The sequence below is a fragment of the Microtus oregoni genome, unplaced genomic scaffold (genome assembly GCF_018167655.1).
Source record: "Microtus oregoni isolate MIOR12 unplaced genomic scaffold, Mior012 000025F_ref0000491, whole genome shotgun sequence".
NCBI lineage: Eukaryota > Metazoa > Chordata > Mammalia > Rodentia > Cricetidae > Microtus > Microtus oregoni.
Window position 1 is genome coordinate 18909037 of NW_024543084.1, and position 21878 is coordinate 18930914.

The 21878-nt window shown below is 47.2% G+C and overlaps 1 protein-coding gene across 2 annotated transcripts; it reads left to right on the forward strand.

Annotated features, from left to right (window-relative positions):
- The first annotated feature begins 4368 nt into the window (after window positions 1-4368).
- On the forward strand, window positions 4369-21241 carry LOC121463064 (protein CutA homolog). 2 transcript variants are annotated; one of them, XM_041675118.1, is made up of 7 exons: window positions 4369-4620; window positions 12164-12278; window positions 13244-13389; window positions 14482-14541; window positions 15936-15981; window positions 16247-16296; window positions 20772-21241. In XM_041675118.1, the coding sequence occupies exons 2-7, from the start codon at window positions 12276-12278 to the stop codon at window positions 20872-20874; spliced, it is 408 nt and encodes a 135-aa protein (XP_041531052.1). In that variant the 5' UTR covers window positions 4369-4620; window positions 12164-12275; the 3' UTR covers window positions 20875-21241. The 2 variants fall into 2 exon arrangements, with proteins under 2 accessions (XP_041531052.1, XP_041531051.1); XM_041675117.1 differs by lacking the exons at window positions 4369-4620; window positions 12164-12278 and adding an exon at window positions 4685-4806.
- Window positions 21242-21878: the final 637 nt, after the last annotated feature.

Below are 21878 nucleotides of genomic sequence, written 5' to 3' on the forward strand. Positions count from 1 at the left end.
GGATTGTTATACAGAGAAATCCTGTCTTAAAACCATAAAAACGCAACAAGAACAAATAAGAAGACAAAGAAACACAGGGGCATTACATTACTTTTAGTAGTTGTAAAAGAAGTAAAAAATGACACATAGCCAACCATTCTTAAAGCTTGGTAGAAACTGTAGGAGTATGCTGTGAATTCTCGCATGTTTCACTAGAGCTGATGAGGTTGAAAAAGAATCTGTTAAAATGATGGGTTAAGACTAACATTAAGAAAAGTGAAAACAGCAAACCAAGAGTCTATCCTTAGACAAGAAGACCAGTCCTTACAAGCAAAGATTAAAGATAACTCTAAGGAAATTGGAAGCTGTGTATGCCGGGCCTCAGCCCTCCTTCACTGGCTACAATTGATAGGGATCCTGTGCCTAAGATGGCTCAGCAGGTAAAGGCACGTGCTGTCAAACTGATCAGTGTTGTCGAATATTAGCTGAAGATGTGTTCATTTGTTTATGCTGTGGAACATTTATTTAATGATGCAAACACGTGTTGCATTCTTTTATGTTGCATTTATTTAGCTCTGTGAAGCTGTGTTACTGTGCCTGTCTAAAACACATGATGGTCTAATAAAGAGGTGAATGGCCAATAACAAGGCAGGAGAAAGAATAGGAGGGGTTGGCAGGCAGAGAGAATAAATCGAAGGAGAAAAAAGATCGAAAAAAAGGGTAAGGAGGAAGACTTCAGGGGCCAATCACCCAACTACACAGCCAGCCGCAGAATAAGATTGAAAGTAAGATATACAGAAGTAAGAAAAGGAAAAAGCCCAGAAACAAAAGGTAGATGAGATAATTTAAGTTAAGAAAAGCTGGCTACCACAAGCCAAGCTAAGGCTGGGCATTCATAAGAAAATATATGTCTCTGTGTATATTTATTTGTAACTGGGTGGCAGGCCCCCAAACGAATAAGAGAGCAAAGAATAAAAAAACAACCAACTACAGATCTGAGTCCCATTGCTCAAGGTGGGAAGGAGAGACTCCACAGGTTGTCATATGGATGCCATACTGGTGTGGGAGTGCTGGCACTTAGACACACACCCCTCCATACACCAATAAAAATGTAGTAAAAGACTGCGGTGGATTTATAAATAACCTATAAAGACGTAGAAGAGAACTTATAAAACAAAGAGACCGGAAGCAAATGAAGTAGGAAATGGAGAGGGATGCAGGATCCGAGTCTGAGGCAAAGTCTGACACAGGCCCGGAAGGGAGACGCAGGATTTTATAAGGAGGAGAAGTGGAAGGACTGATAGGAATAAAAGGCTTCTGGAGGTGCTGCTGTAATTCCAGGCCGTGGCGTTAAGACTGAGAGTTTGTGTCTCAAGATACTGCCAAAGCCGTTCATGCACAATTAGACTTTGGGATCTAACCTGAGAATCGACTATGAAGAAAACAGAAGCTCAGAGGCTGGTGGTCTCTCCCCTGCCGTCACGCCCACACCAGTCACACACCATCAGAGGCTGGTGGTCTTCCCTGCCGTCACACCCACACCAGTCACACACCATCAGAGGCTGGTGGTCTCTCCCCTGCCGTCACGCCCACACCAGTCACACTCCATCAGAGGCTGGTGGTCTCCCCTGCCGTCACGCCCACACCAGTCACACTCCATCAGAGGCTGGTGGTCTCCCCTGCCGTCACGCCCACACCAGTCACACTCCATCAGAGGCTGGTGGTCTTCCCTGCCGTCACACCCACACCAGTCACACACCATCAGAGGCTGGTGGTCTCTCCCCTGCCGTCACGCCCACACCAGTCACACTCCATCAGAGGCTGGTGGTCTCCCCTGCCGTCACGCCCACACCAGTCACACTCCATCAGAGGCTGGTGGTCTCCCCTGCCGTCACGCCCACACCAGTCACACTCCATCAGAGGCTGGTGGTCTCTCCCCTGCCGTCACGCCCACACCAGTCACACTCCATCAGAGGCTGGTGGTCTCTCCCCTGCTGTCACGCCCACACCAGTCACACTCCATCAGAGGCTGGTGGTCTCTCCCCTGCTGTCACGCCCACACCAGTCACACACCATCAGAGGCTGGTGGTCTCTCCCCTGCTGTCACATCCACACCAGTCACACACCATCAGAGGCTGGTGGTCTCCTCTGCTGTCACATCCACACCAGTCACACTCCATCAGAGGCTGGTGGTCTCCCCTGCCGTCACGCCCACACCAGTCACACACCATAAGAGGCTGGTGGTCTCCCCTGCCGTCTCGCCCACACCAGTCACACACCATCAGAGGCTGGTGGTCTCTCCCCTGCTGTCTGGCTTTCAGCATCACTAGCACCGCTACCGTTACACCCACACCAGCACACACCATACTATCCAGTCTAGTCATTGAGCAGGTGGTGAGCAATAACATCTCAGGAAAAGAACTGAGTTAAATGGTCATTATTAATGCCCATTTTCATTAATGTAATATGCTGTGGGATGTCTTTCTTTATGCTATGAATTGTGTTGCCCTCATTGGTTGATCAATAAAGCTGCTTTGGCCTATGACAAGGCAGGATACAGTCAGATGGGAAATCCAAGCAGAGATATAGGAGAAGGATGGAGTCTGGGAGACACCATCCAGCTGCCCGGGGAACAACATGCCAGCAACTGGTAAGGCCACATCCAGGGGACAATGCTTAGATTAATAGAAATGGGTTAATTTAAATGTAAGAGCTAGCTAGTAATAAGGCTGAGCCTTCAACTGAACATTTATATATAATATTAAGTTTCAGAGTGGTTATTTGGGAATTGGTGGGCAAGAGAGGAACCTCCAGTTACAGTAATAGGTATGAAGGACTTAGTATAGTCCTGATTTACCTCAGTAGGCTTATGAAGGTTTTTTTTAGGGACCTCCAGTCTTATTTTTTTCTAACTATGTATTTTATACAGATAATTAAGTTTTTCAGTTACAAGTAGAACTTGTTGGAAAGAATAACTGCTTTTGAAATTGTAGCTTGGTTATGTTTTGTAAATTATTCAATATTAATCTTTTGTTCTTCATATCTATTAAGGAAGTATGAACCTCTCCTTACTCCGCTCATCTCAGATTAGGTAATTTATCTGAATGTGCAGCTAACAAGTTAACTCACTTTAGTTATTGCTTTCGCTAGGAAACCAAGGCTTTAACAGTAGATAGTTAAATACTATCTATTGTTAAACCACTGGAGACTGTGAACTGCTCTCATGACCAGATTTGGTTAATGGTATGTTTTTCTGCAGTCTGAAACAATTTTTGGTTTGTTTTCCATATTCCTTCATTTTTGTTTGACAGTTTGTTATATTATTTGAAATATAATAAAATTTATCAGTTTGTTTTTTAACTTACTGTTTGACTATTTATTGTATGTGTCTGTGGGTGTGTGTGTCACAACAACTGTGTGGAGGGCAGAGGGGCTCCCTTTCCATCATCTGGGTTCTGGGATTAAACTCAGTTCATCAGGTTTGGTGGCAAGCACCATTACTCTGGCTCAAACTTGCCAGTTCAAGTGTCTATTCTGATCCCTGTATAGCTAAGCTCTTTCCCTGGGCCGGGAGATGCCAAGTTAGGATGGTCCATACTGAAAAGCTCAGCTTGGCAGGTGAGTGCACTTGCTGCCAGCTTGGTTCCTAGGACAAACCACCTGATTGACAAGAGAGAATGGACTCATGCAGAGTTGTCCTCTGACTCCCATAGGTGCAGCGTGTTACCTGTGCCAGAATTGCACAGATACACCACAGAAGAAAATGGACAAAATGTAGTAACGTTCTTTTAAAAAGATCCAAAGATCAAAAGGAATATATATTTTTATATTTGTTCATTTTTAAGCGTGTAAGTGTGAGTGGTGCCCGTGGAGGTCAGAAGAGGGTGTTGGGTCCCCTGGAACTGCAGTTATGGGCGGTTGAGAGCTGCTATGTGGGTTCTGAGAGTCGAACCCATGCCCTCTGGAAGAGCAATAAATGCTCTTGAACACTTAGCTATTCCTCCAACCACAGAACAAAATAATTTTTTAAAAAGTTGGAAAGCATAGCAACTGAAGACTCTGCACTCCTGCAGGACAGTGCTCAGCCGCAGGCTTACTGCTTTTCTCCAGTCTGCGCCCTCCTCGGCGGTGCTTCTGAGTGTTTGATGTATGTACATAGGATGGTGCTGGGCTTAATCCTAGGAACGGACAACTGGCCTGGGAAGGGAGGGGTCAGTTCACTGGGGAGAGAATTAGGGAGCAAAAGTTAAGGTACAGGTAAGGAGAGAGGGAGGGAGGGACGGGGAGGAAGGAAGGACATGTGACAGAGAAGCAGTTCTGTTTGTACCTACCTCATTTGTTTGTCTTTGTGGGTGGCTTTGGCCAGTTGACAGAAGGGTTTTATCTGTGTTTTGCGTCTTCGTGTGCTGTGGTTTGTGAAGGTTTTGTTTCCTAAGGAAGGTTTGCTTTATCTGTATATCTATGATTTTATATTTTGCTTGAAGATTAAGAAAGGTAGCATTCTTTTTGCCTGAGGAGAAGCTCTGGAAAGTAAGCTCAAAGAAGTGAGACCAGTGGTGGAAAAACACCCTAGTTCCCTCCAGGCCGGTCTCCTGGCCAGCCAGGCTGGGAGGGGCAGAGTGGACGTTGTCCTGGAAAAAGGTATGTGGGGGTGGAGGAGGCTGCAGTTTGGGCCCTGGGTTCCGCCTACAGCCGGCACCCTACCTAGACTGCAGATCGCAGTTACTGCCTAGAGCTACATCCCCAGCAACGGGCACCATGGACAAGCAGGAGTCAAGGTGCCCTCGGCCGGGCCCCCTCAGGCTATTTGTCCTTACTTGCCTCCTGGTGAGTGCCCCCCAAACAGTCCTCTGCCTGAAGGTATTTCTCTCTTCACTGCTCTTGTGGTTTTGAGCTGTGAGCAGCTTGTGGGAGAAGAATTGAGATCTTTGGAAGTCCTCAATGTCCTGGAAGCTGTCTGGTGTCTCAGGGTTACCAGCCCCCTTTCATGTCTGCCCTGTGGGGTAAGTGGGGCTGTCTTCTGCGAGGGCAGGACACATGAGAATGTCTGGGACATTCCCTCCTAAGCCCTTTGCTAGGATCTTTGGCTGTCCCGCTGACCATTGTGCTTTCCTGCCCTTTTCTCGGGCTGCTTTCTCATCTCTGAAATGCCCTAGGAAGTAATAATGTCAGACGTACCACAAATGGTGGGGAGGACAGGACTGGAGGAGAGGCTCAGGCCCAAGGTTCTCTCCATCCCGGGGTGCTCATTTGGGGGGATTGCTCCCCTTCTCTGGACATTATTTCCTCATTTGCAGAAACTGCTGTAAACCTCTTTGACGATTTTTGTTTGTTTTGTTAAGTTCTGAATTTGTAGCCAGGAAAACATAGAAACTGAATGTTGTGTTGATGTCAAGGTATCTACAAATTCCTTTAAAGTAGGTTGGTTAACAGGTTAAACCGCTGGGTTGGGTGAGGCTTCCTCTGCCTCCCCGCAAGCTTGCAAAGCCGACTAGCCTCTGAAAGGCCAGGCAGATACTCCAGGACACTGAGGAAGAAGCCTAGCATGCTGGTGCACTCCTGTTATCCCACCACTCAGGAGGCTGAGGTGCAGGGATCCCTGCAAGTTTGAGGTTTACCTGGTCTACACAATGAGTTCAGTTCATCCCAGGCTACATAGCAAGACCCTGTCTCAACAAAAGGAGAATGGCTGGATCAAATAGGAATAACTGAACAGATACATAAAGTATTTTCTATAAGTGTAAAATTAGCAAAGACATAAAAGATATAAAGTATCCAAACTTTATCATGTAGAGACATTTCTTTAAAACAAGTTTGGGGAGGTGCTTTAGTCAGTAGGACGCTTGCCATGAACCTCATTCGGATCCCCTGCACCTATGTAAAGAAGAGCCAGGCACAGCAGCACACATCTGGGACCTCAGCACTAGGGATGCTGGGGACAGGTAGACCTCTGGAGCAGTTTGACCAGCCAGCCTAGCTGATTCAATGAACTCTAGGTTCAGTGAGAGACCCTCCTGTCTCAAAACCAAACTGGGCCCTGGACAAAGAACTACCGGCAATGGAGGAATTCTGAGAGCAGGAACACTAGTCTTCCCTAGGGAGGAGCCCCTAATTGGATGGCCATTACCAAGTGGTCAGTCCTGAAACTGATCTGTCTGTCTGTCCGTCCATCCATCCATCCATCCATCCATCCATCCATCCGTAACACTAGATGGATTGAACAGGTTGCATTTATATATTTATGTGTTTATATATATGTGTGTAATAATAACAGAGAAAAGGAGGGGAAATGGGAAGGATTGGAGGGAGGAAAAGGAAGAGGAATGACATAATTATATTTTAGTTTCCAAAGAATAATTTTTTTTTTTAAATATTTATTTATTTATTTTGTCTGTGTCTATGCCTGCAAGCCAGAAGAGGGCACCAGACCCCATTACAGATGGTTGTGAGCCACCATGTGGTTGCTGGGAATTGAACTCAGGACCTTTGGTAGAGCAGGCGAAGCTCTTAACCTCTGAGCCATCTCTCCAGCCCCCAGAATAATTTTTTTTTGAGACAGGGTTTCTCTGTAGCTTTGGAACCTGTCCTAGAACTAGCTCTTGTAGACCAGCTTGGCCTTGAACTCACAGAGATCCGCCTGCCTCTGCCTCCTGAGTGCTGAGATTAAAGGTGTGCACCACCACCACCCGACAAGAATAATTTTTTTAAAAGGTAGAAGATGCCCTACTCTGACCTCCGACCTTCACAAGCGCAGTGCATCTGCACATCTATGCACGTGTGCATACACAACACACAAATTATAGCCAGGGCTTTTCCCGTTAAATTGAATGGTGACTTTGACAGTGGTCAGTATAGCCGCCTTCAGTTGTAGCAAATGTTTCTGTCAGGGAATGCATTCATTCATTTTCTAAACTGCCACCCATCATTGGGTGCACACTGACCTTATGTACTTATGGTCCTTTGTTAGTGTTCATGAATAATTTTCACTATCCAGAGTGCTAAGGGTCTTGTCCGATGGGGTAGGTGATAGCAACTGCAGTGTATTTCAGTGTGACAGCAGTTCTGATCCCTACCTGCTAGATGACAATAGTGTCCCCTCCCAGCCGTGAGTCAGAATTGTCTTCAGACATTGCTAAGTCCCCTGGAGGACAGAAATCACTCTGACTTGAGTTTGGGCCCCCTGCCTCTAGTTACTTTGAGCTGAGGGCTGCCTTAGGTAACATGGGATAGTCTCCTGCCTCTTAGTATGTTGGCTGTGAGCTCACCTCATGCTCCCAGGGCAGTTAGTGTGAGTTTGTATTCAGCACGTGTCCCCCCTCCCCCATGCCTGCTGCCTGAAATGCCCCAGATCTTAGCTATTTCAGCAGAGGAACAGGCAGGCTGCCTCCCCCCTTTCCAGTAACATTAGTATCTTGATTCCTTTTTTGTGGGTCAACCTTCCCTTGATAAGTGCTCCTTTTGCTTACAGCTCTGCTCAGGACTCATGTTAGGGAACTCAGGGGTCACCAATCTCTGCCCTGGCTGCCATTGAGATGTCAATTAAAACAGCCGAATAGTGAAAAGATTGAGCCACACTGGGAAGAGGATGAAGACCCAGGATCCCCTAAGTCCGTTCTCACTGTGTTCGGATCTGCACACGTAGGCTGTCCAGGTCAGGGTGGCTCACGCACTACTGACCCATCATTGTCTAGGATCTGGTCTCCAACAAGGTGATTCAACAAATGTCAGCAGTATGTGAAATCTGTTTCTGGGAGGCGTCAAGTACAGCCTTTTTCTTCTCCCAGCATGAGCATCCTGGGCAGAAGGAGAATTCTCGTGCCTTGGGTCCACTGTTTCAACAATTGTATGGTCCATTGAGGGATCCATGTAATACTTAGAGTGGATGGTTCCCAAACCTTGCTTTCTTCACCACATTAGCTAATCTTGACACCGCCATCTGACTTGCATTCCGATAGTTCATTTTACTAGCCTGCAAGTATTTATGCAGAGTCACGTGTCAAGAGGTGAACTGGGGCTATGGCCATAAAGCACAGCCCTTCCCTTGTGTTGGGGATCCCAGGCTGTGCGTCTCTTCTCATGAGAACCCGGGCACCTCGGAGTCAGGCAGTGGGGCGGCAGGGGTCCCTATCTCCACCTCTGGCACCTCGGAGTCAGGCAGTGGTGTGGGGGATTCCCCACCTCCACCTCTGGTACCTCCTAGTCAGGCAGCACGGGGTGGGGAGGGGATTCCCCATCTCCACCTCTGGCACCTCTGAGTCAGCAGCACGGGGTCGGGGTGGGGTCCCGTCCCATCTCCAGCTCCTTAGTGAGACTGACAGAAGGGGAGGGAGTACCTTGTACCTCGTCAGAAGCCATAAGCTGTTAGCCGTATTGACAATATCCAAATCCTCCCTCTAGTGCTTTTATTTTTGCCCTGTAAACCAAGCGAGTTTTCATTAAAGAAGCACAGTGACAGCTCCTTGAAAAGGCTGGTTCATTTTTGCTGCCTGGCTGTGGGGTCAGTTCTGAAGGGTAGGATGCTGTGTTGAAATGGAGGTACTAGTGGAAACTGTAGGAGGCAAGAAGAATTCAACCAGAATATTAACATCTAACTCAGGGCATTAAAAACATTGCCTAGGGGCCTGGAGGGACAGTTCAGTGGTTAAGAGCACTGGTTGCTCTTGCAGAGGACCTGGGTTTGGTTCCCAGTGCCCACATGATAATTCACAACCATCTGTAACTCCAGTACCAGGGGAATCCTCTGGCCTTTGCAGGCATCAGATACGCACATGGTACCTGGACATACATGCACGCAAAACACCCATTGTAACTTGCTTTTTTACTCTTTGGGGCCCACCATCCTACTCCCAAATAAATAGAAATTTATTCTTACTTATGAATGACTGGCTTTATCTTGGCTTGTTTCTAGCCAGCTTCTCTAGCTTAAATTATCCCATTTCTCTTTAACTATGTTTTGCCTCTGGACTTTTTGTCTTTATTCTTTTTTTTTTATTTATTATGTATACAATATTCTTTCTGCGTATATGCCTGAAGGCCAGAAGAGGGCACCAGACCTCCTCATTTCAGATGGTTGTGAGCCACCATGTGGTTGCTGGGAATTGAACTCAGGACCTTTGGAAGAGCAGGCAATGCTCTTAACCGCTGAGCCATCTCTCCAGCCCCTGTCTTTATTCTTATCTCTTTCTTTTTTCTTACTCCGTGGCTGGCTGTGTGACTGGGTGTCTGGCCCCTGGTGCCCTCCTCTCCTTCGCTTTTTCTCTCTCCTTGCTTGCTCTCTCTCCACCCCCAGCCTACATTTCTCCTCCTCTTTATTCTCTCTGCCCACCAGCCCCACCTATCCTTTATCTGGCCTCGCTATTGGCCGTTCAGCTCTTTATTAGACCAATCAGGTGTTTTAGATAGGCAAAGAATCACAGCTTCACAGAATTAAACAAATGCAGCATAAAAGAATGCAACACATCTTTGCATCATTAAACAGATGTTCCACAGCACAGACAAATGTAACACATCTTAAACCAATATTCCATAACAACCCATACATATGGAAAATGTTTTTAAGAAAGTAAAACGACAACAAAACATTCAGGGCCCATCAAGAGCTAGAGTCAAAAGCCATGTGGTAATATAACATGGAGGGAGGACAGGGGTGCTCTACAAGAAAGCATGAGTCCAGGCTGGGAAACAGGAGGGGCAGCCTTGCTCAGTCTGGCTGGGTCACAGCCTGACCTAGACGGCCTCTGTCCTTTGAATGACTCTATACTGATGCTGGAATGGAAGGTACTTCAGCTCTTCCTCCCAAGCATTGTCATGAAGATAATAAGAAAATGATAACTCAGCTGTTTTCTCCCACAGTTGCTGACACGTTGCTCAGGATCTGAGCCAGTGAGTGACTTCCTAAACAGACTGCTTTCTGGCCGGTCTCCACTCCTCACCGGCCCATTCTTCTGCTCTGATGGCCATTCTGTCCCCCCCCCCCCCCCCCCACTTCAGACCTCCACCACACCTGCACCTGACACCCGACGCCCCGGTTTGACCCCTTTCTTTGTAATTCCTTCCCTTCATTCATTGCCTTCTGATCTTCTCCCTATCCATAGAAACAGGGCACTCCATACCCCATACTCCATACCACTCCATACCCTAAAGGTGGTTTAGTGCCTTGGTGCCCCCATTAATAATCTGACTTACTATTTTAGATCTTATTCAAATGGTGTTTTGGTTTAAATGTTTGCCCACAGGCTCATGTAAAAGTTGAATACTTGGTCCCCAGCTTGTGGTATGGTTTGAAGGGACATAGACTCTCTGGAGAAGGTAGGTCATTGGAGGTGGGCCTTGATGCTTACGATTTGGCTTCTCCAATTTCTGCTTCCTGGTATAGCAAAATGTGAACAACCAGCTTCCACACATTGCCTTCACCATGATGGGCTACCATTGTGTGTGTGTGTGTGTGTCCCTGCATGTGTTTGTGCAGCTGCACACACATCTGTGAAAGTCAGTGTTGAGTGTCTTCCACTCTTGCTCTCTATTTATTTGAAGTAGGGTCTCTCACTGCACCTGGAGCTGATTGCCTGGCTAGACTCTGTCCACTGGGCCCCTGTGAGTCTCTCGTCTGCCTCCTAGCACTGAGATTACAAGCGTGTGCTGTCATGCCCAGAGTTTTGCCTGGGTGCTGGGCATCTAAGTTCAAGTCTTCATGCTTGCCCAGCCAGACATTAGCCAGTGAGCATCTTCCTAGCCTGACTGGATTCCCTTAAACTAAGTCCAAATCAATTTTGCCTCTGTTAATTTGCTTCTTGTCAGGTATCCGGTGGGAACAACGGCAAGAGAGACTAGCATGGGAAACTGGTGTGAGAAGCAACCTGTTGGTGTGCTGAGCTCGACTCTCCTGTTTGCTACACCTCTGGAAGTGATTTGTGGGAGGAATCTGAAATGGTTTGGAGTTGTGGGCTAGAGAACCCCTGGATTGCTGTAAATAGAGCCTGTGGATCATTGTGGTGGCCGTTGAGAGGACCAGAACGACTGTGAATGTGGGTGGCAAGGATTCTACAGAGAAGCTCTTTGAACCTGAAGTTCAGGGTGGAGCCCAGCAAGGAGAAAGCAGCTATTGGCCCTTAGGAGAAATGAACCTTAGCTGCTGGGGCATTAGGAAAGGTGCCTTAGGGCAAAATCCTGCGCGTGGAAAACTTCATTGCGAATTCATTTGAAGAGAGTACCCGGCTGGAACAGGCTACCCAGGGTCGTGGCTTTCCAGGCTTAACCTTAAAGGCACACAGAGTACACTGCATCTGTGGTCTAAGTGGGACAGGCTACATCTGAGCTGGCAATGGAACTTGGATACTGGAGTTACAGGGTCTGTGTCTGCCCCGCAGGGTCTGTGTCTGCCCTGCTGGGTCTGTATCTACCCTGCTAGGTTTTGCTCATGCGTTGGCTCAGTTTTCCATACTGAGCCCCTATTCTTCCCTTTGTGAACAAGAATGTTCGCATTAGGGTACTGCATGCATTTTGAATTATAGGGGCACACAGACAGGAGACTGCCTTGAGTCTCCTGACTTTGAACTTCTGTAGAACTGTAAGGCTCTGAGGACTTTTCAAGATAAACTGAATATAATGAATGTTTGAATTGTGAGGTCACCATGAACTGATGGGGACAGGTATAGAATGTTCTGGGCTGATTGTGAAGTGTCCATGGTGGGTGCGTGCGTTTGAACATGTTTCCTAGCTGATGATGTGACTTCAGACACAGTGAAACTTTCAGGTAGAGGCTGTTTACTGGAGGAAGTTGGCTGCTAGGAAGGGGCCTTGTGATTTAGCTCCCAGCCAGCCTCTGTCTGGTCTCTATTTCTTGGCAAGATAACTACCACATGCCACAACTCTGCCTCTTGCCCTGCTTCCCCAGCCACACAGACCACGGGTAAGTCAAGTTGCTTCTCATCACGACAACGAGAAAAGTAACCAATAGAGAGAGAGCACCTTCTCAGCAAAGCCTGCTTGTGCTCCGCCCCCAAGGAGAATCTACTTCTTGGTCATACTAATGCTTAGTCCCAGCAGCGTGTGTTGCAGGATTTTAAAACTGGTATGTTCGCACTCAAGCATGCACCAACCTGGAGCAGTTAGATGGATGCAAGTGAAACTATTCACTAAAGCATTCGGAGAGATGAGTGCTTACCATTAAAAATAATCTTCACAGATGCTTCAGTGAGCGGCAGTCACAAGTACCTGCAGTAACAGTTTCGTGCAATAGAAATGGATTTGAAACCACCCAGACTTGAGTCCAAATTCCGGCTTCAACATTTAAAGCTATGGTTTGAGAAAGTTTTTTGCCTTATTGATTTGTGGTCCTCCATTTTTTTTTCCTTAGCTATAAAATGCAGAGGAAAACATCTAGGCATGCGTACATTGTATATGTGTGGGTAAATTGTGTGTATGGGTGCCAGAGGTCAGCGCTGGTGTATCATTTTCCAGGAGCCTTTCATCTTGTTATTTATTTATTCAGTGTGTATGGGTGTTCTGCTTGCACCATGCATGTGCCTGTCCCCTGGGAGCCAGAAGAGGATATCAGATGCCCTGGAACTTGGGTTCTGAGCCACCATGTGGGTGTTGGGAATTGAATTCAAGTCCTCTGGAGAGATGACTCAGCAGTTAAGAGCAGCTGCCTACTCTTCCAAAGGTCCTGATTCAATGCCCAGCAACCACATGGCGGCTCACAACCATCTGTACTGAGATCTGGTGCCCTCTTGAGGAAGAGACCTGGTCAGTCGTCCTCATCAACTTAGACCACGGAACCCAATATGGACAAGTTCAACAGAACCATTCATATGGGGCTGCCCATGCGTGCTTCAGCATTGCCAGGGCATAGTTTTCCATATTTCCAGCTTTTCCTCTGAAACAGCATTCAGTGCTCTTAACCTTGGCTTGCTTGCTTGCTTATTTATTTATTTATTTATTGTTGGGGGTGGATAGGGTCTGCCATTGGTCTAGAACTTGCTGAGTAGGTGCCAGGAATATTCTGGTCATCTCGTTAGCCCCAGGGATCTCCCAGTCTCTGCATCTTCAGTGCTCAGATTACAAGCGTGGGCCACCAAATTCAGGGTGGCGTGTGGCAATCTCATTTAACTGAGTTAGTTTCCCAGGACCCTGGGCATGAACACTCTAAGTAGTAAAACAAGATACAGACCTTAGGAATTATTTTGTGAATGGGGATGACGAGATGATCTAGTCTGGTGGAGCCAGGAGTCACTGACCCGTGCTTTTCTTTTGTACCATACAGATCCTGGCGGTCATCCTGACGTATCCTGTGCTCAGGACCTTCACCCTCTGGTTCCACTCCTCCCTCACCAGGAACCATGTCTCTGGCACTTACTCCATTGTTTTTGTCAACTGTCCCAATGAGCAAATTGCCAAAGATGTTGGCAGGTATAGTGCGGGGCTAGGTGATGCCCCTACGTGAACGGGAAGCTACCAGGGTGCTCCTAGGGGCCACGTTGTGCCCTTCTCTTGCTTTTGGCAACCCTTTCTGTCCAAAGATGAACTCCATACTTTTTGCTTGGGGTGGGGGAACTCATTGGATGTCCCTGCTCGGAATGACTTAGGGCTGATCTTCTGCTGTGCTAGGGAATGTTAAGTCATTGATGGGGCAGAAGAGGTGAGACCCATAGAGATAGGCGACTTGATGGAGGTCTTAAAGGAACTGTGAAGGCCTCCATGGGGACAATTTACCCCCTCCCCCAACTGCTAGTCTAACTCCTTTTCTCAGCCCCTTAGCTCAGTTCCCAAGGTCTCATGATAAGTAAGAAAGTAGAGGGCTCAAGGGAGGAGCAGGGAGACCATCCTTCCTTGGAACAGGGAAGGAAATCTACGACCCAGCCCGGGAGTAGGGTTCTGATAAGGCGTTTGTCAGAAACCTTTAAAATAAAAACAAACAAACAAACAAACACCAACCAAACAAGGGTATCACGTGGCAGTGGAGGGCAAGCGTGCTGACCCCCTTTCTCTTCCTTTCCATTTTGAAGTCACTGATGCCACCCTGGGGCCCCACCCTCCTAACTTCACTAATCATCCTCTAAAAGCTCTCTCTCCAAACTCATTAACATGATTTATGGGGTTAGTTCTCAGCACAGGAATTCCAGGGACACACTCAAACCCTAGCATTCTGCCTTTGTGCCCCAGCATTCCTGACATTACATATAAAACACTGCCCTTCCATCCCCATAGCCCTAATGCTGAACCAGCTATAGCACTAGCTTGTGAAGCCAAACAAGCTACCTGCTTCTAAAGGACAATGGTGAAGCAGGCATTTCCCTGGCTAAATAAGCAAGCAGTAAGGAAAGCTGGTCCCGGGTGTCTTGGGGTTATCACTGCTGTGAGAAAGCACCATGGCCAAGAAGCATAGGCTGGGGGGACACCCTAAATGATTCTTTACTTAGACTCAGATATTCACAGTAATTCCCATCCCTTCTCTTAAAACCCTGGACTTGCTCCAGTGATCACCCCCTCTCCTTGCTCTAGGGCCATATTGGATAAGAAATTGGCTGCTTCTGTGAACATCTTGCCTAGGACGTCGTCACTGTGAGTTTTGCCAAGGCCAGGGAGGGGACTGGGAGTGTTAATATCGGGCCCTAGATGACAGAGAGAGCATGGGGCAAATGTGAGCTGTCGGAGGATGTTTCAAAGGCATTTAAATCAACACTGCACAGTCGACTTGCATTTGGAGATTTTGTTTGTTATCAGTTTATATCTCCCAAGGAAGGCAAAAATATGTTGTGTATAGAGAAAGGAGAGAAAAGTCACACTGTTTGCTCAACTGCTCACTTTGTCTGAGCATGGCTGCTTAACTTGCCTTAACTTGATCTCTGAACCTCAGCCTAGGTCTGTTGAATTAGCCTCTCTGAGGCTGAGGCCTAAGTTTCTGAATCGTTAAAATGTTCTCTAGAGGCTTATGCATGTAGCTCAGTGCAGAGTGCTTGCTTGCCTAACATGCACAAGGCCTGGAGTTTGCTCTCCAACATAAAAAAGGAAGAGGCAAGCCGGGCGATGGTGGCGCACGCCTTTAATCCCAGCACTCGGGAGGCAGAGGCAGGTGGATCTCTGTGAGTTCGAGACCAGCCTGGTCTACAGAGCTAGTTCCAGGACAGGCTCCAAAGCCACAGAGAAACCCTGTCTCGAAAAAGCAAAAAAAAAAAAAAAAAAAAAAAAAAAAAGGAAGAGGCAAGAAAAGATGGACGGAGGGTTAATGGAGGGAAGAATAAAGGAAAGAAAAAAGGAAGGGAGGAAGGGAGGAAGGAAAGAAGGAAAGAAAGGAGGAAGGAAGGAAGAAAGGAAGGGAGGGAGGGAGGAAGGAAGGAAGGAGACCTCATGAAATCTGAGTTAGGAAACTATCTTCAATAGATAACCTTCAGGAAGGCACTGATAGGTGCTGAATGTATCTGTTAGAATGGTTGGACAGACTGACCTGTGGGGCCTTGGCCAACTCTAGACTTCTTTTATGGGTTCGTAGTTAGGGTTCCTATTGCTGCGATGAAACACTAGGACCAAAAAGCAAGTTGAAGAAGAAAGGGTTTATTTGGTTTACACTTCCACGTCACTGTCAAAGGCAGTCAGGGACAGGAACTCAAGCAGGGCAGGCACCTGGAGGCAGGAGCTGATGCAGAGGCCATGGAGGGAGCTGCTTACTGGCTTGCTCCTCATGGCTTGCTCAGCCTGCTTTCTTAGAGAACAGGGCCACCAGCCCAGGGATAGCACTACCTGCAATGGGCTGGGACCTCTCGTATCAGTCACAGCCTGCCTGCAGCCCAGTCTGGTGGAGGCATTTTCTCAGCTGATGACTCTACCTTGTGCCAGCACAACGGGTTTGAGGAAGATTGTGGCGACTTCTCTTCAGTAATTTACCTACTTGGGCAGGTTTGACAATTTGCCAGGCTCCTCTTGGGTCTGTTACAATTTGATTTTGTTCTCTTCTCTAGGTACTTTTGGAAGGGAGAAATAGAAGAATCCACTGAGATCTTGTTGGTAAGTGAGGATGGGGCAGAGGAGTCTTAACAGGACAATGAGTGACATCAGGACCATTTCCAGATCCGAATTAGTGATGAGGCTGGGGTGTAGCTCAATGATGATGTCTTACATGCACATCAATCAACCGATCATGAAGATTGCCCCACCTGAGAGGCTTGAGGTCCATTAGCAAGCGGGTGACCTGGGCTGTGACCTGGGAGGAATGGAGGGTTGAGCTGGCCTTCAGGTCCTAAGTTGCTGATTGATTTTCTTCCTGTCACAGCTAATAAAGACAAAGACTTCCAAGGTCTCCAGGCTGTCCACCTATGTGAGGTAAGGCTTCTCACTCACGAACCACAGGACTAGGTCCAGATGTTCTGGTCGCTGCGTGAATGAATGTGGGAAGAGGGTGAGCTGGGTTTAGCGATCGTCTCCTAGAGACTCTGTGTCTATCTGGGCGATGGAGAGTAGAACGAGACAGTTTACACTGGTGGTTTCAAAATATCGGTCTCAGGGCCTCCTCATGCTTTAGAAAGATTATTCAGACTCACGAAAGCTGGGTCAATTTCTAGCTTGTTCCGAGTAACGCAGTCACAAAGCTCACTTTGAGTCTCAGCGGTTGACAGCAGTGACTCACAAAGTGAGGTCTCTTTACCTCTGAGGTCTTCAAAACTTTGATGAAGTCCACGAACATAAGTGCCAAGGATTTTGAAAACTATTTTTAGCTTACTTGACAATACAATCATTATATAGTAATAACACAAATATCATGGTTTTTGTTTGTTTGTTTGTTTTTGAAACAGGGTTTCTCTGTAGCTTTGGAATCTGTCCTGGAACTAGCTCTTGTAGACCAGGCTGGTCTCGAACTCATAGAGACCCGCCTGCCTCTGCCTCTCGAATGCTGGGATTAAAGGTGTATGCCACCACTTCCCAGCACACAAATATCATGTTTCTATGAAGAGTACTCATTCTTTTTCAAAACCAAGAAGTTAGTGAGAAAATGGAGTCATTCACATTTTGCAAATTGTGGCTTAATAAGATGGCTGCTAGGGACAGTTTTAAGTTTACAATGACAAATTCAAGGTTTCAAAATTTAATTTTTTTTCTTGCAAACAATTCTCTCATTGGCAACAAGGACATTGTCCCCTTCTACCTCTAGTATTGGAGATGGGATCCTGTGTCACTTCAGACCTACTGAATGGAACTGCATCCCAAGAATCATATCTAGTGATTCTTGTCCACATTACCACTTGAAGCATTGGTCTAACCTGTTGCCTCAGTGCTGGCCATATGTTAGATCACCTGGAGATATTTTTCAAATGTCCAACATAAGCACTACCTAATGGATTTTAACTTGGTTTGTCTGTGAGAGGATCAAATGATTCATTATTATTATTATTATTATTATTATTATTATTTTCTCTCATACATTACATCCCAACCTCATTTCCCCTCCTTCCACTCCTACCAGTCCCTCTTCCTACCCCTTCTCTCCCAAGATCTCCTCTTCCTCCTGTTTCCCTTCAAAAAAAAGAAAGAAAGAAAGAAAAAAGAACAGGCCTCCCAGACATATCAACCAAACGTGATATAACAACTTACGAGAAGACTGGACACAAACCCTCATATCAAGGTTGGACAAGGCAACCCAGGAGGAGGAAGAAGGGACCGAAGTGCAGGCAAAAGAGTCACAGACACCCACTTTCCTGCTGTTAGGGGTCCCACAAGAACACCAAGTTATACAAACACAACATATAAGCAGAGGACCTAGCACAGACCCATACAGGGTCTGTGTTTGTTGCTTCAGTCTCTGTAAGCCCCTATGAAGCCTGGTTAGTTGGTTCTGTGGGATTTCTTGTGGTGTCCTCGATCCCTCTGGCTCCTACAATTATTCCTCCCCCTCCTCTGTGGGGTTCCCTGAGCTCTGCCTCGTGTTTGGCTGTGGGTGTGCATCTACTCCCATCAGCGGCTGCATGAAGACTCTGATGACTGGCTAGGCACCGGCCTGTGAGTATAGGAGAATATCATTAGGAGTCATTTCATCGACCTTTTATTGGGGGCGGGGGGAGGCAGTCATGCTTGGTTCTATCTGGGTCTCTGGAATGTCCTGCTTCTGGTTCCTGGCCATCCAGGCAGTGTCTGGTGTAGGCTCCCTCTTGTGGCATGGTCCTCAAGTTGGACCAGTCATGGGTGGCCACTCCCACAGGCTCTGAGCAGCCTTTGCTCCCACACATCTTGTAGGCAGGGTGGATTGTAGGTCAAGTGTGGGGTTCTTAAGGGGCACCCCAGGTGGACTGCTGTGCCGCCTGGGCTGCACGCCCTTGCTCTGCATAGTAAGAATCATCTCCTCACATCTTAGGGAAACTAGGATTTTGTGGCCATAGAGCTGTAAGCTGAGTCTCAATTCTGACTTCAGAGAAGACCCTTTTGTTAACAACAGCAGAGGCGAGGGAATAGGTAGCTTGGCTGAACTGAACTGTAAGCTGTGAGGGGCAGCTTCTGGGTCAGGAGAACTCCAGAGTTCTGCTTCTTATGTTGAAGTCTGGCTTCCTACTTGATAGTTGCACCATAACGCTTGTATTAGTATATGTGTATATTTTTGCCTCATCTGTCTATCTATAAAATGGGTACCAAACTACCAGGTTGCTATACATATTAGACTATATGCAGTATACCTATGAAGTGCTTCAACAGTTCATCTTACTGCTAAGGTGTCTGATTCTTTGAATTCTGTATGTCTCTTTATCAAAGAAGATTCTGGCCTTGGTGTCCATGAAAGAAGCTTATCAAACTGATAATCAATCCTACTTATAAAACACTATGATTAGTTAACCACGTTAGCCCATGAGAACTTCCCAATGACTCTACTTTGATCAGAAAGTAAGCAAAGAATTATTTCGTTCATCTGACACACGAGAGACTGACGTGAGGACAACTGGCACCGGGCCAGGTGAATTAAGCAGAAGCAGGCGACTGAGCCAGGCTCTCAGTAAGGGCCCCGTGGGCGAAGGTCAGGGATTATTTGGCCTTGAGGCTCAAGAAAGGGGAGTTTGGTTGATCAGCAGGAACAGTGAAGATTTTCTAGGTAGGACGGAAACTACAGGCTTTGGGGAGGGGCAGGAAGACACAGCGATGTGTGTGGATGGAGGTGAAAAGAATAGTGAACATGAGTGTGTGCAACGCTGGTCACTAGCTAGTTCTCCGCAATTCAGCCAAAAAGGTGTTTTTATCCCTTTCTGTGGAGACGTTCAGAGAAATTTAAATGACTTGTCCACAGTCACAGACACAGGGCAGACAGGGATCCCAGCTGGGAACGCTTGGGGCTCAGCGGATATGGGAAGTGCACGAGCAGCTGGGGAGGCTGGGATGGGAGCCGCACAGACCAGCTCCAGCCACTGTTCAGTTCACATTTGGGCACCACTTGTAATGTGAGCCACAGCGAATATATACATCAATTTATTAAGGGATGCAACGGGGAAACAGACTCACAGATACAGGACAAGGGATCATGAGTTACAGAGTCCTTCTGTTTAGCCCAGGGAAGCTGGGGACCGATCACATGTGGTCACTTCATGCCACCTGACCTGATCTTCACCACCAAATAGAGAGCGGGACCCTTGTCTCTCTCCCAATAAGCGGTCATGTCCACAGACAAGAAGCACACCTGAAGGCTGGTACCCCAAAGATATTGGTGGAATGAGCTCCCACAACACACAGAACTAGTAAGGGCAGACACAGACTTTGAACCCATATGTCTAAGATTCTAAAGCATCAGTCTTCAACCTGTGGGTTGAGATTCATAACAGTAGCAAAATTACAGTCATGAAGTAGCAACGAAATAATTTTATGGTTGAGGGTCACCACAACGTGAGGAACTGTGTAGTTTTTTTTCTTTTTACTCTTTGGCTTTTGTTGGGGGCCTGCCACCCAGTTCTCAAATAAGTCACCATGGAGTCTTATTCTTTCTGATAAATACCCAGCCTTCCTTAGCTTGGCTTGTTTTTAGCCAACTTTTCTTTTCTTTTTGTTTTTCAAAAAAAGATTTCTCTGTGTAGCTTTGGAGCCTGTCTTGGAACTCAGTTTGTAGACCAGGCTGGCCTCGAACTCACAGAGATCTGGCTGCCTCTGTCTCCTGAGTGCTGACATTAATGGTGTGCGCCATCACTACCCAGCTCTAGCCAGATTTTCTTAAATTATCCTGTCTACCCTTTGCCTCTGTGGTTTTACCTTTCTCTATCTCTGTATAACTTTTCCTTCTTACTCCATTGCTGGCTGTGTAGCTGAGTGGCTGGCCCCTTTATGTTCTCCTCTCCTTGGTCTAGCTCCTTCCTCTATTCTCTCTGCCATCAGCCAGCCCCACCTTTCCTTTTTCCTGCCTCACCGTTGGCAGTTCAGCTCTTTAGTAGACCGGGTGTTTTAGACAGACACAGTAACACAGCTTCACAGAGCTAAACAAACGCAACATAAAAGAATGTAACACGTGTTTGCATCATTAAATAAATGTTCCACAGCATAAATAAATGTAGCACATCCTAAACTAATATCTACAACAGAACTGTGTTAGAGGGCCGCAGCATTAGGAAGGTTGAGAACCACTGCTCTAAAGGTACTGATCCAGCCCAGTACCTGCTGAATAGGAACCAGGCTCAGGCAGGCTGAATAGGAACTAGGCTCAGGCAGGCTGGACCACGCAGGGCATTAAGCTGTGAGCTGCAGCTGCTTGCAGGGGCCTCCAGAGAGCCTGCGGGCTGTGTTTTATCAGGTAGGTTAATCCTGTCGTCATCACTCAGAGTTCTGCTTTCTTTCCAAAGGTTGGCTCATCCTTTTGAAATCCCAGAGGTCTTCAGTATTGCCATGGACCACGGAGACGCTCGCTATCTGAAGTGGCTGGAGGAGGGCATGAAGGAGAACTAAGCAGAGAACTGCTGGCTGCTGAGGCCTTTCCTGACTGCTCTGGGAGAAGCCGGCCTCTGCCTCCCCAAGGGTTCCTAACAGCACAGAGGTGACCTGTGCAGGCCCAATGAAGGGCTGAGAATTTCAAGGTGTGAAGTGAAGGCCAGCCAGGTCCGCAAGAGCCAAGTGCAGCCTGTCTTGGAGTGCTGTGTATTTTCAGGCAGCCAGAGGGTGTGAGGGTGAGGAGCGGGGGCAGAGGGGTGGTGGTAGTGAGCGCACTGGGCCTACTACCATAAGTGCCCGGATGTAATCACTCCTCTGTTTCTCGTGGGGACAGAGAGCCTTTCTCACCTGTGTGTGTGTGTGTGTGTGTGTGTGATGTCTTCCAAAAACAAACAAACAAACAAACAAACAAAAAACTGGTATGTGTTCTTTTCAAAATGATGAGTCATAGGGATAGAATTTCAGGGGTCAGCAGAATTGCTTCTTTGTTAGAGAAGCTTTTGTTGCTCCTGAACTTGCAGAGGTAAGGCTGGGAAGGGGCTTCTTGAGCCTATGCAATCTAGGGGAATATATGGGTTTCTACGCAGCCTCGTGAGCTGAGGATAAGTCCTGACTCTTACTAGACTTATTGTAACAGACATGCAAAGACCCTACAGTCAGGGTCTCAGCCCTGGGAACCTGCTGCACCAGTGTTCTTCAGCGTTGCTGTACAGTTTCTGGGGCTGACAGAGGAACCACCGAACTTCTCGAGGAATGCAGCCCCATCCATGCCCCGAGTGAAGCTGCCGGAAGTTTGTAAATCATTGCTGTGATCTCCCCATTTTATGCATTATCAAGAAAAATTGCACTTCATGGAATTTCATACAGGGAGGCACACGGAATTATAGAGTCTAACAGTAGTTTCTCATCTCACGAGAGGGCTCTCTGGCACCTGTTGCAGGGATCTATAGTGAAGAGAACAGTGAACACAGGATGCAAGCCCAAGGCTCTGAAAAGGGAGAACTGAACTCTCCATGAATCTC